Source organism: Amborella trichopoda, chromosome 6 (assembly GCF_054954075.1).
Source record: "Amborella trichopoda isolate Santa Cruz 75 chromosome 6, AtrichopodaSantaCruz75HAP2 v2.0, whole genome shotgun sequence".
NCBI classification, from domain to species: Eukaryota; Viridiplantae; Streptophyta; class Magnoliopsida; order Amborellales; family Amborellaceae; genus Amborella; species Amborella trichopoda.
The window spans coordinates 53,665,281-53,677,358 of NC_142341.1; the positions used below are offsets into that span (position 1 = coordinate 53,665,281).

A 12,078-nucleotide genomic window follows, 5' to 3' on the forward strand; every position below is an offset into this window, starting at 1 on the left:
TAGAGAACACCTACATAATTTATATATTTAATAGCTATTCAGAATTGATGAATCAGTTCACTCTTTTACAAGCTCATGGGAAGGAAAAGCTCGTCAAGAAGAGTCTAAATATCTATGCCCATCATTGGATGGTTTTGGATTTTTGCGATAAAAACGAGGAAACAGCATGCGGCGGATCTTCTTCTCAGCAGAACTTTCAGAAGTGGCCTGCAGAATGATGGCACAGAAAAAGAAAAATAAATAATATCGCTATGATAAAAAAGATATTGAATGGTTACATACATCATCTCCATGAAGAATTGTCTTAAACAGCAAAGGCATCAACATAAATTTCTTGTTTTTTGAAAGGTAACACATCATGGAGGGGCTTATACACAATCACAAAAGCTCTATGCTAAGGATCAAGAAGCCAGGAATAAGTCCCAAGATTAAAATCCAAAACTGGTGATAGTCCAACTAGATTTCAAGTCAACCTCCATATTAGCATCCCTATGCAAATAATGAGCAAGGTAATTTCTATACATTTCAGAGTATCCAAAATATCATCATGATTCATAAGTTCCATGGGTCACCACACCTTCCGAACGCTCCTGTTTATTGTCCTTGTGAAACATTTGCCTCTGAATATATGTCAACTCTTACTCACATAATGTCCATTGATGCAGGTGCCCAGACACGAAAGCACAAAAACATACATTATCTCCATGTTACGAGTAATTTCTCACATACCCACCCACCAAAAAAAAACAGAATCTTATAGAAGATAAAAGTTGTAACTCAATTTTAAAGTCATCCAAGCTGAAAGAATGACAAATAAAGCCTTCAACCATTTTATAATTAAAAAAAAGAAGTAAAAAGCAACATAGAAAACCAGACATTGAGGTACTGCTACCTCACACCAAGATCATAAAGAACTTTAGTGAGCTAGAACTTTAACAATCACATATATATGGCAAACTATATCTCAAGTAGTCTACAACTTATGGATGGGTGTGGTTCGTATACATCCGAGGCTCTAAACAATCAAAGTAAAGCGCACCTTCAAATAGTGTCGAGAAATGTGGTTTCAATACTGAAAATCTTTGTGAAAGTCTTTAAATATATATATATATATATATATATATGGAAAACACTACGCAACACCTATAGGCGAAAATAAACAGTGATTTCGCCTACCCCCATCGCTGTCCAAAGTTCATCGTACGGTCACGATTGTCCAGTAGTGTTTCATTTTTCATTTTTTTTTTCTACAAATCGGAATGGCCTGAAATTTGGAGCGTGTATTCATCAAAAATAGGGGAATCTTCGAAAAATATAAAAATATATTTTACATGAAAAAAATTGACCAAAATATCCCCGAAAAAAATTGACCAAATTAGATGCGCCGCAATAAGATGTATATACCCTCCAAATTTCAGATCATTTCGATTTGTAAAAGAAAAAATGAAAAATAAAACAGTACCGGACAATCGTGACTGCGCGATGAAATTTGAACGGTAATGAGGGTAGGCAAAATCACTATTCATTTTCACCTATAGACGTTGGGAAGAATTTTCCTATATATATATATATATATATATATATATATATAATGTTGTCATTATTAATTATAAAATTTAAAGCTTTAAAAATAGTGTAGATCAAGCAAATCTATGAAAACTTGAAAATAGACTGTCAAAAAATGCATTACAAGATGCACCATTCCAAAACTTGAAATCCATTTTTTTCTCATGTCCATGCATCTTGAGGTCGAGATGATCAATTTGAGGATATTTGGGTATCAAAACAACATCTTCTAGTGAAATTTTTTAGATGCGCCATAATTTTATTGTTCAGAACCTTGCACTTACATGAAATTTTCCCTTTATGGATTGACTTATCATGTGACTCCCCATTAGAAAAAGAAAAAAAAGATTTGCAAGAATGATGGTTTCTTTAATATATAAAAAGACAGGCCCAGAATCACCAGGAAAAAAAGCTAGACAATAAACCATTTGGGTTTTGCACTTAATGGACCTTTTTTCTTTTTTTTCTTTTTTGTTGTAGCTCATATTAGAAGGCCAGGAAAAAAAGGGCAAAAAACAAAGAATAAGTGCATTCTAGTTTAAAAGATGGAATATGGAATTTATGGAGAAAAAATCATCCTTGCACTAACAAACAAGGATCTCTAGAACAAACATACAATCATCCTGAATCCAAAGAGCAGTGTCATTTCCTATGGAGATTTCATTCTAGCAAGTGCATATGGATATCAATATCATATGCACTCATCCTGAGTTGAATAAAAAAAACAATTTGGGCGTGTGAGATCTTCCCATCGTCATAACATCCCTACTGTAACGAGCTGTTTGTGCTGATTGTATTCCAACATCAAACGTAACACAAAAAAGGCCAGGAAAAAAGTGACAGAAAAAATAATTTTTTAGTATAGAATAGATGAACTACTGCCTACATTACGTTATTTACCACGTCCTTACTTGAGAATTAAATGAAAACCGAAGTGTTTGGGCTTCAACACCAGAGAAAACCCGTACATCCATGCCAAGGCTGTCAACATTAATAAGATTTGCTCCCTACATAAAGAAAAGAAGATAGTCAAAATCAGTTACGATTCCACATGTGATGTGCCCTGATGTGTTGATATGTTGCTTATCACGATTCCCAGATAATCCACAGAAGAAAAAGGAAAGAAATGTTCAATATTTCCAATAAATGGAAAATGCAACCTAGCTGTGAATGCCAAAAACACAAAGCTGAAAATGAAGGATATATACTCAAAGTAATTACATAAGCACAACTAATAAGAATATCCACACATTATCTGAGAGAGCATCAAGCAATAGATAGCTCAGATTAGAGGCGAAGCTTTGAGCACCAATGATCTGAGATATCACCAAGCAAGGTTTCTAATGATGAAGTAGAGACAATGAATGTGAGTCTACCATATTGAAGGGAACGAATCAGAAATGCATGGGAAAATACAACTCATCCATCGAAACTGATGGCAAGTGACATCACAGTGTGGATAGGTGCTCAATATCAATTAGAATGCAAATTAACTTGGCGTCAGTCATATTTGCATGTTTTCACCTAGCCTTTTCACTGCAACCATCAAGGATTGCAAGCTGATAAATGATCTGTCTGATGCACTGCATGTTAATTTAATGAATAAAACTTTTATGCATTAAGTTACAAAGAAAACCAAATTATTATAGAACTCACGCAAAATCAGTTTTTCAGCACAAAAAACATCTACCTCAACTTTAAGGCCCTTCTTTTTTCTGCAGAGAGTCTTAAGAGCAACATCACACTTCATACCATACTCATTAAACCGTTCGATTATTGCTGAAGCAGAATGTACAAGGATATCTGGTTCAGCCTGTTGGAAATCTTCCAAATTTATCCCAGACTGTAGCAGAAGTACACACAGGATGTATAAGAATGGTTCTGAAACTTAATTAATTCGAAAACTCCAAAGCACAGGGTTAAAAAGTAACGTGGAACAACTCCAGTGGCTTCTCTATTTTTTCATCAAACAACAGTTCAATCATCAAGTGAAAGCAATACCCTCAACAGCACAGAAAATACACACATACAACAGGAGGGTAGCGGGGAAAAAAGAGAGAGGGAGAAGATGAGGGTGCAAGAGAGTAATCAGCCAACACTCAAATGCAAGGGTATCTAACCAATGGTATGAACTCGAATGGTGAATAACACAACACACATAGTAGAATTTACAAACCATGAATAAGAATAAGGCAAAAAAAACAGGCCGACTTCAAATGGGAAAATATGGCCTGTGTAGATAAGATCACAATTACCAATATCCGTGAATTATAAGAAGGTTTCCACAACTCAAGGTATATTAATATCAGGAAGACACAGAAAATCAGTAAACGTTCACAAAATCTTGGCATGTGGGGTCACAAGGCTTTCATTCTCAGTCCGACCTTTCAAAACCTGTTGAACTAATCTCATGTTATTATTCCCATTGAAACATCACATATACTACTATTTTCCCCATTCATGTCCTATTCTTTTTCTTCTTCTTCTTCTTCTTCTTTTTCATTTTGTAAGAAGTGCACATTTCCATTTTCTACATGCGATGACACTAAGAAGACCAGATGTGGGAGGGAAAAAAAAAAAGAAAAATCTATAGACATATCAAGCATGTCAAGTTGTTTTCTAGTATGTAATATTAATGGACACTAAATAAGTTGGGTTTCCTATTTCAGTTTAGCTATTCACCAAAGTATATGAAATATGAGAAAAATCTAGAACACCCTATTGGTTTCCTAATTCCCTTGTAACAAAAATTTAGCAAAGTCTCTCCTTAACCGAAGTCAATTTTCACATGATATTTCATAATTATCTTTAATCCAGCTAAACCCCGAGGGTTTCAGTCCGGATATCAAAGTAGAGGAGATAGAGAGATACAATATTAAACTGATGAAATAAAAATATACAAGGGACCTGAACGCACAAGATGGTCAAGCTTTCTTTGAAGCATTTTCTCGACTTGGTGTATAACCTAAGATACATTGGGTCCCGCTGAGTATACTCCCAAGAACAACCATCCTGACAAAATCTGCCGTAGGATCATTGAGTTACACTCCCAAAGATCTCTAAATTCACATATATTTTTTTTTTTTACTATGAACCAGTAGGAAACATAGTACACTTCAAATTTGAGAATAATTCTGTTGAAAACTGATATGTGGATTTCGTAATGTTATAAGACGTTTCCAGTTTTGAAACTGCGAAGGCATGAGAAATTAAGAAAAGATAACTTCCTATCCTCAAAAGACATTAAAACTAAGGCTTTTATTGAAAACTAAGGGCGACTGTCACCCTCATGGTTACACTTGGCATCCTCCAAACACGTAGGAAGTCATGAATGGCCACATGTGGGTGGCCAACCCACGTGTCACTATCACGTACCGCCCAAAGATCACTTGCTTTAAGTAAAAAAGAGAATTATTTTATAACAATGGTGATGGCACATGTGGCATCTTCCCAATAAAATGGGAAGGCCACAAGTGCCCTCAACTTGTTCGCGCAAGAGCAAACAAATAATTTCACCGACGGCAACCTTGATGAGTTCGCTCTGTGGCAAACTTCACAAGCTTGCTCCCGGCGAACTACGCTGCGCATACATCGAACGTATGCCTTTTTTTTTTTATAGATTTTAAAGCATGGTCCATAGGGACTGTTGTTCCGGAGAATGAAATAAAATAATCTTTACAACTACGACGTGCAGAACTGACAAAGAGCGCTTCAAGCGACCTGGAGCCCTCGCCCACATTCCCTCCTTTAAAATACTATCCCAGACAAATTTGGAAAACCTATAGTTGTTTTACAATAAAATTGACAATATATAATGTAGCCTACACAACCATTAGAACAACCTACCTGATCCCCATATATAGAGTGCAACTGAATGCTAATGATCTCCAACTTGTAAAGGGTTGATCCCATGCTAGCTCCATCTTCACCAGAGGGAAATCTTAAAAATCCATCATCTTCACAAGGTAATAAGATATAGAAAACATGTCAGCTGGAAGGATCTTCCTGGAACTTCTTACAAGGAGTTCATCTGATCTCGGAAAAGGAGAAAAATACCAATTAAGTCGTATGTGGAAGCCACTTTTTCGTCTTCTCGTTCTGATTCATCTGCATATGTTGAATTGTAAGGCCTCAGGTCTCTTTGTAACACAAATAAAGAATGAATGAACAGCTGATTGCAAATCTCAGCACAGTTGCCTAGTCCATTAACGGTCTCATTATAATTGTCATGATTCTTTACCTTTCCCATCTGAAGTGTAGCCATCACTATCATCACTGTGAAAAAGCCTTCTTAAATAAGATTCTTCATCCACAAAAGCAGGCCTTAGAAGTCCCATTATAGAAAGCCCATTAGTGGGGTGGTCCATCTTCTCTGCATGCTTTGCATAAACTGCCTATAGAAAGGCAACCATATAAGACATACTCATAAAGAATAATATAATTCCAGCAGCAATACCTAACATTGATTTATTTCCAATATCAGCTGTTAAAGACGCTTTTATAACTATCAATCATTTCTTTTAAGTGGTGTCGATCTTTGCTTGATAAATGGGCGACATGATCTCTAACTGCCTCAAAAGCTTAATGTCAACATATTGCAAAAAACAAATCCTGATACGAGAATCCTCACATATGCCATGCACATATGCATGCACATACAGTGGAAAACATACTTTCATCATTTTAGGAACAATACCTTAGTCAAACATTTTGCAAAGTACATTGGATGAACCTGAAGCATCGTATTTGGCATCCCCAAATCTGTGCCAGTGAACTCGAAAACACCAGTCTGTTTAAAATGAATTCTCATGAGAAATATGGTCTACTGTACGCCATTTAAGAATCAGATACAAAATACAAGTACCCCAGAAAGATAGGTTGATTGATACCTCATCAAGATCAATTTCCACATCGAGTTCATAACTACTGTCACTATAAATATCGTCAAGATTTTCAATAAGTACTCTTTGATTATCACCATACACCTGCGCCTCGTTTAATCCTATCAAAACATTCTGAATGCAACTTCAATCAGGGATGGGTCAAAGACAAACTTATCTATGCCATTGACCACACAACAAATGTGCTGAGCAAGAAGAACGCGCACAAAATTTCTCACCACAAGATTACTCGCCCCACGGTTTTGCAAGATGTTCTCATCATCATAGATCTCAAAATACATATCTGCAAACTTCAAATGAATCAGTCCAGTAATATCTGTGCACTGCATAAGGAAAAAGAAATGTCAAAAACACAGTATAGTACAGTTTACAGGTGAACAACATAGAGCAACCGACCTCCATAATCATCAATGACATACTGAAATTCAGCCCAGGAGAGATGCTCATGTGGTTCTCGATGCACAGCAGCCGGGAATATTAGCAAAGCACTGCTATTAGCCTGCACCATCATAAAGAAGAATGTTTCCATGTAACAGATTTAAATCACAACAAACCTCATTATCCGAGTGGTGAACCAGTGATATTGGTGCAATGTGAATCACCTCAACAGCAGTCCTGGCTATTTCAGCATCAGTAAGCACGGTATCTCTCCTCCTGTTGAAGTCCTTTATTTCTTCGAGAGGATGGTAACCTGAATCCCTCCTGTAATTAGATGCATCAGGAAACGAATCTGAGTAATCTGCAGCAACACAAACCTTTGACGAGGACAGCTCATGCCCTATGGGCAACAAATGAGAGTTTGCAGCCCCAAACAGGGGATTCTTGCATCTAAAGCTGCAAAAAAAAAAAAGGCTTGATCAATTCATCACGTATAAGGATGGCCTCTTAGAAAAGGGTTTAAAAGGATACATGCAGCCAGCTAAAGGAACAAAAAAAAACAGAAGAACCCACTCACTTATACTTCATTGTATTCCCAACTTGGGAACCGATGATTTCTACAAAATTGGAAAGAGTAACAGCGCTACCTAGGATTCTTTTTTCCTTTTTTTTTGTGCGTGGTGTGCATGTGCTGTAAATTGGACATGGAAACCATAGAATAGACAAAGGAAAGTCATAACGCAGAGGATTTGTATAGCAACCTCATCCCTGAATGATATTTCCGCTTATTATACTAGGCTGAGAATCATATATAATGGATCATCCCACATTCAGTGCTTAACTGATCTCCTCAACTTACTTCCAGCAGGCCATGCTTTAAAGCAAAAACAAACAACATACGTGAATTCATATTATCAGACTCCGTTTATTGATAGAACTTAGAGTAGAGTATGTATATTCATGTTATATCTTAGGAAAATTCAGAATACAATGGCAGAGTATCTCAAAGCTAAATTGAAACACTCACATGGCGATCTTAGATGTTTGAGATGAGACCAATAAGATTCATATCACAATGACATATCCTGCACTCAAATAATTGCATGGATGGAAAAAATAAAGATATAATTGCAGGGAAAGAAATTTATGAGTACAGTTATAAATGGTTTGGCGAACCAATGTGGCTAGATGCTCCATGAAGTATGTTGTTGATTTGTTGATTATATATCAGTGATTCAAAGCGAGTGGGTTCAACCAAACTAAAAAATATTGCATTTCAATACAGAAAAGCGGCTTTTTCTTCCCCAAATTAAATTCGGAAGCGCCATTTCAGACCTAAATGTGAAATACACTAATTCCCTTTGTCTATAAAGTTCACAACAACTTGAACTCGTTCATGGAGGACAATCACGCAATCTGGGCTCAATACCAGAGAAAAACGTTTATTTAAAAAACCAACAGAAAAGAGAGAGAGAGAGAGAGAAAGAGAGAGAGCGAGAGAGAGAGAGAGAGAGAGAGAGAGAGAGAGAGAGAGAGAGAGAGAGAGAGAGAGAGAGGGAGGGAGGAGTATTATTGCACCTCACGCTACAATGATCAGGAGAAGTCCTGTGCTTGCTCCCCGAGAAACTTTTGTGGGCTTCAAAAGATGGTTTGATCCACAAAGAGCAGCAAACTTCCTCGGAGTGGCAGGACTGCGAACCTCCTAAAAAACCCATTTGCCCAACAACAAAATTGGAGAGAAGAAATCAGTTTTCCCATATATGAAGAGAAAAATCGGGAAAAAAAATAACCCCATTAACATATGCCTGAAAGCTCTCTATGGAAAAACCAAAAAAAAATAAAATTTCCTTTGTTCAGATAAAGTGATTAACTTTCAAAAATAAGAAAGAAAGTTGAAGTGGTGAAAGCTCTCTACGGAAGACCCCCCCAAAAAAAAACCAAAACTTTATACAGCTAAAGTGATTAACTTTCAAAAATAAGAAACAAAGTTACAGTGATTCATTACCGATGAATATTGAAGAGGAGGAGAGAGTGGTCATGATAGACACAAGGATGAAGATGACGATCAGTCTATGTTATGTTAGAGATAGAGAGAGAGAGATCCTTCTCCTCCATGTTATGATGTATGAGGCAATGCCGCAGTGGGTTTCGGTTTCTCATAAACAAAGTTGATGTACGAGTCAATGTCTCAGTGGGTTTCGGCCTCTCATAAATAAATTTGTTTCTTCGTTTCTTCTCTCTCTCTCTCTCTCCCTCTGTGTATCTTACTTCCTAACCAGTTTTTTATGCAGGAGTACATAAGCAACGTGCACGTGCATAAGGTAGAGTGACTGGTGTATAATTTTTTGGATAATATATAAGCACATATATATGTTTAGAGAAATTTTTGAGGTAGGCTTAAATTTGATTGTTTAGACCCTCGGCTCTGTATAAACTTTTCCTATACTATATTGGTTTTTCTTTTCTGTTTTTGTTTTGTTTTGGACTTTGGTGGTATTTTTATTGAAGGGCTAGGTCAATCTTCAACATCTCAACCGATCTGTGTTCCCACTTCAAAGAATATTACGGGTATCCTTGCAGGAATATTATTATTACAGAAAATTTACAAAAAAACTCCATTCTATTTCAGAATTTGAAAATCATTCTATATATTTTGTATTCGATGGAGTTTGGACCTACTTTTTATGAAAGCAAATTAATGCCTCATCTCGAATACTAATTTGAAAAGCACTTTAGGCATTAGAAATCTCCATAATGGTTCTAAAATCAATTTTTAATGTCAAATATAAAATTTGGAACTAAAAATATATTCTTGTTGATGTGGTCAAATAGAAGATCTAGATAATTTGTTACAATATATATATTTTTTAGTGCTTGAAATCTTAATTCTTTTCGCAACCATAATGTTAAATGACAAGATATTGATTTGAAGATTTTTCAATACCAAAATACAATTTTCGATGAGTTTTGAGCCGAGGCTTTATTTATTTTGATGGGGTTGCAGCCCTATCAAATCACTATCCTTTTATATTTACACTCTAGTCCACTTTTTTAGAGCATACAATGTTTTTTATTTTTTTAGTATATCAAATTAAGATCGAGTAGGGCGTCCATGCTTCTCACCATCACGTATGTGAAAAAAATAATAAATTTATCAAAATACACCTAAATCTTGTTGGGATAGTTTTAGTTTTTATTATTGAATAAATTTGTTTATATTTTGTATTGGTGCATGCCCGTAAGAAATATGCATGCCCCAAATTTGAGTTTGATCAAATAGATAAAAAATGGCAAAAATTAAATTAAAAGATTTATGGATGAGTATTTAATGAGTTGCCTCGTTTATAGAACAATATGGTCCGGATGGCCGAGACTGAATCATAGGATGTGATTTGGAGAATTGGTGCTCGCCAACAATGCTGGACACATTTTAACCTATTTTTTGTTTGTTACATTATTATTTTTCATTTGGAATGCCGGATGTACCACACATGCTCCCAAGTATTGGAGTCCATCAAACTCATATAAAATAATAATAATAAATACTAACATATAATATCAATTATCTATAGCGTTTAAATTTCAATCTGAACTATCAAGTTTATACTATTTTATAGATAGATCAGGTAGGGGGATGGCTTTTTTCTAATATTTATTAAGACTCTAGCTTAAGAGGATAGCATTCATCCATCATTCTCCAGTAAAAAAAGGGTAAATGATGGCTACCTTAAAAAGTAAATCAAATTTTTTGTAATCTATCTCATAATGATTACCTTTTTGCCTCAATAGAAGAGAGTTTATTAGAGAAATAAATTTTATGACACCACATATAGCAAATGCACTGCTTTTCATGAAAGTTAGGGCTCTCTACGATCTTTTGATTTTTATTTATTTATTTTTAATTAAAAAAAAATATAAATTTATAAATGAAATAAAATTTTATATTTGTCTCCACACACATGTAATTTATAAAATCATATTTATTGATCTTAATTTGATGATGGATAGTGAACAAAAAATTATAACAAATTAGAGCTCTTGCGAATTTTATTTGTTAGGCTTTAGTTAATGAATTGAACAGAGTACAATTACAGTTGATGTGAGTATATAATCGTTGGTAGCCATGTGCCCATCCCATGCACGATATGAGCACAAGATGCATTGTATTAGTGCCTGTGCCATTTTCATTCATTGGATGGTGCATTGTCTATTTTTCTTAAAAGATTGGAGGTTGTGATTGCATAAATATTGTATCTTATATTTACCAGGTAATGTCAATGTTATCAGATTCGCTTCTCTTTGACATAAATAGCTGAAGTATTCAGGCCCTAACACAAATGCAGTGAATCACTCCATTAAAATAAAATGCTATATAAATGAAAATGGCTTAAGCATTCGGGCCCTAAAAATCACTCCTCCATTGAATAAATGTATGTGCAAAATTTCCAAAATAAGCCCCTATATGTTTGATAGTTTAAAGGGAAATTTGCATAAAAGTTAAGTTTTGTTTTTGGAATTAAAAAATAGTTATAAATATATATATATAACACTACGTAATGTCCATAGGTTAAAATGAACAATGATTTTACCTATCCCCATCACCATCCAAAGTTTATCGTGCGGTCATGATTATTCGGTAGTGTTTTATTTTTTATTGTTTTTCTACAAATCAAAATGACCTGAAATTTGGAGCGTATATTCATAAAAAATAAGAGAATCTTTGAAAAATATAAAAAAAATATTTTACATGAAAAAATTGTCCAAAATACCTCAAAAAGTTTTGGAGGTATTTTCGCCAATTTGTTTTTTGCGGATACTATTTTTAAATTTTTATTAAATGTGCGTCAGTAAGATGTACATACCTTCCAAAATTTAGGTCATTCTGATTTGTAAAAAACAAATTAAAAATAAAACACTATTGGACAATTGTGATCGTACGATAAAATTTGGACGATGATGAAAATTGGTAAAATCACTATTCAATTTCGCCTATAACGTTGGGAAGACTTTTCCTATATATATATATATATATATATATATATATATATATATATATTAGTTTACATTTAATTCCCAAAAAGCATAAAATGTATTTTTATTTTATCTTAATTTTTACGCATTGCATTGAGTTCAAATTTGAGATTATAATATTTCACACCATCACACGTTAATAAAAAATATTTAAAAATAATTTAAAATAAATAAAAAACGAATACCCCTAATTTTTGGGGCA

General features: G+C 34.6%; 1 protein-coding gene across 20 annotated transcripts; it reads right to left on the reverse strand.

Moving 5' to 3' along the window:
* Positions 1-9,266, reverse strand: LOC18448506 (Pentatricopeptide repeat (PPR) superfamily protein). 20 transcript variants are annotated; one of them, XR_016057475.1, is made up of 16 exons: positions 8,851-9,184; positions 8,424-8,547; positions 7,873-7,930; positions 7,607-7,719; positions 7,070-7,301; positions 6,864-6,966; positions 6,686-6,750; positions 6,456-6,581; positions 6,263-6,355; positions 5,807-5,960; positions 5,623-5,673; positions 5,413-5,522; positions 4,484-4,588; positions 3,257-3,409; positions 2,478-2,573; positions 1-207 (listed from the first exon to the last, which is right to left on the reverse strand). XR_016057475.1 is itself a non-coding variant. In XM_020676266.2 (15 exons), the coding sequence occupies exons 4-15, from the start codon at positions 7,609-7,611 to the stop codon at positions 94-96; spliced, it is 1,302 nt and encodes a 433-aa protein (XP_020531925.1). In that variant the 5' UTR covers positions 7,612-7,719; positions 7,873-7,930; positions 8,424-8,547; positions 8,851-9,266; the 3' UTR covers positions 1-93. The 20 variants fall into 20 exon arrangements, 9 of the variants coding, with proteins under 9 accessions (XP_020531925.1, XP_088725589.1, XP_088725586.1 ...); XR_016057474.1 differs by having other exon boundaries at positions 4,474-4,588; XR_016057476.1 differs by lacking the exon at positions 7,873-7,930 and having other exon boundaries at positions 8,851-9,182.
* Between the last annotated feature and the right edge of the window lie 2,812 nt (positions 9,267-12,078).

Coding starts and splice junctions, on each gene's coding strand:
- LOC18448506 (XM_006858570.4), bottom strand. CDS start 8,884: ATGACCACTCTCTCCTCCTCTTCAATATTCATCG. Junction 8,548..8,850: donor CTCCTCTTCAATATTCATCG/GTAATGAATCAC, acceptor TGGGTTTTTTAG/GAGGTTCGCAGTCCTGCCAC. Junction 5,523..5,622: donor TTCCACATACGACTTAATTG/GTATTTTTCTCC, acceptor TACCTTGTGAAG/ATGATGGATTTTTAAGATTT.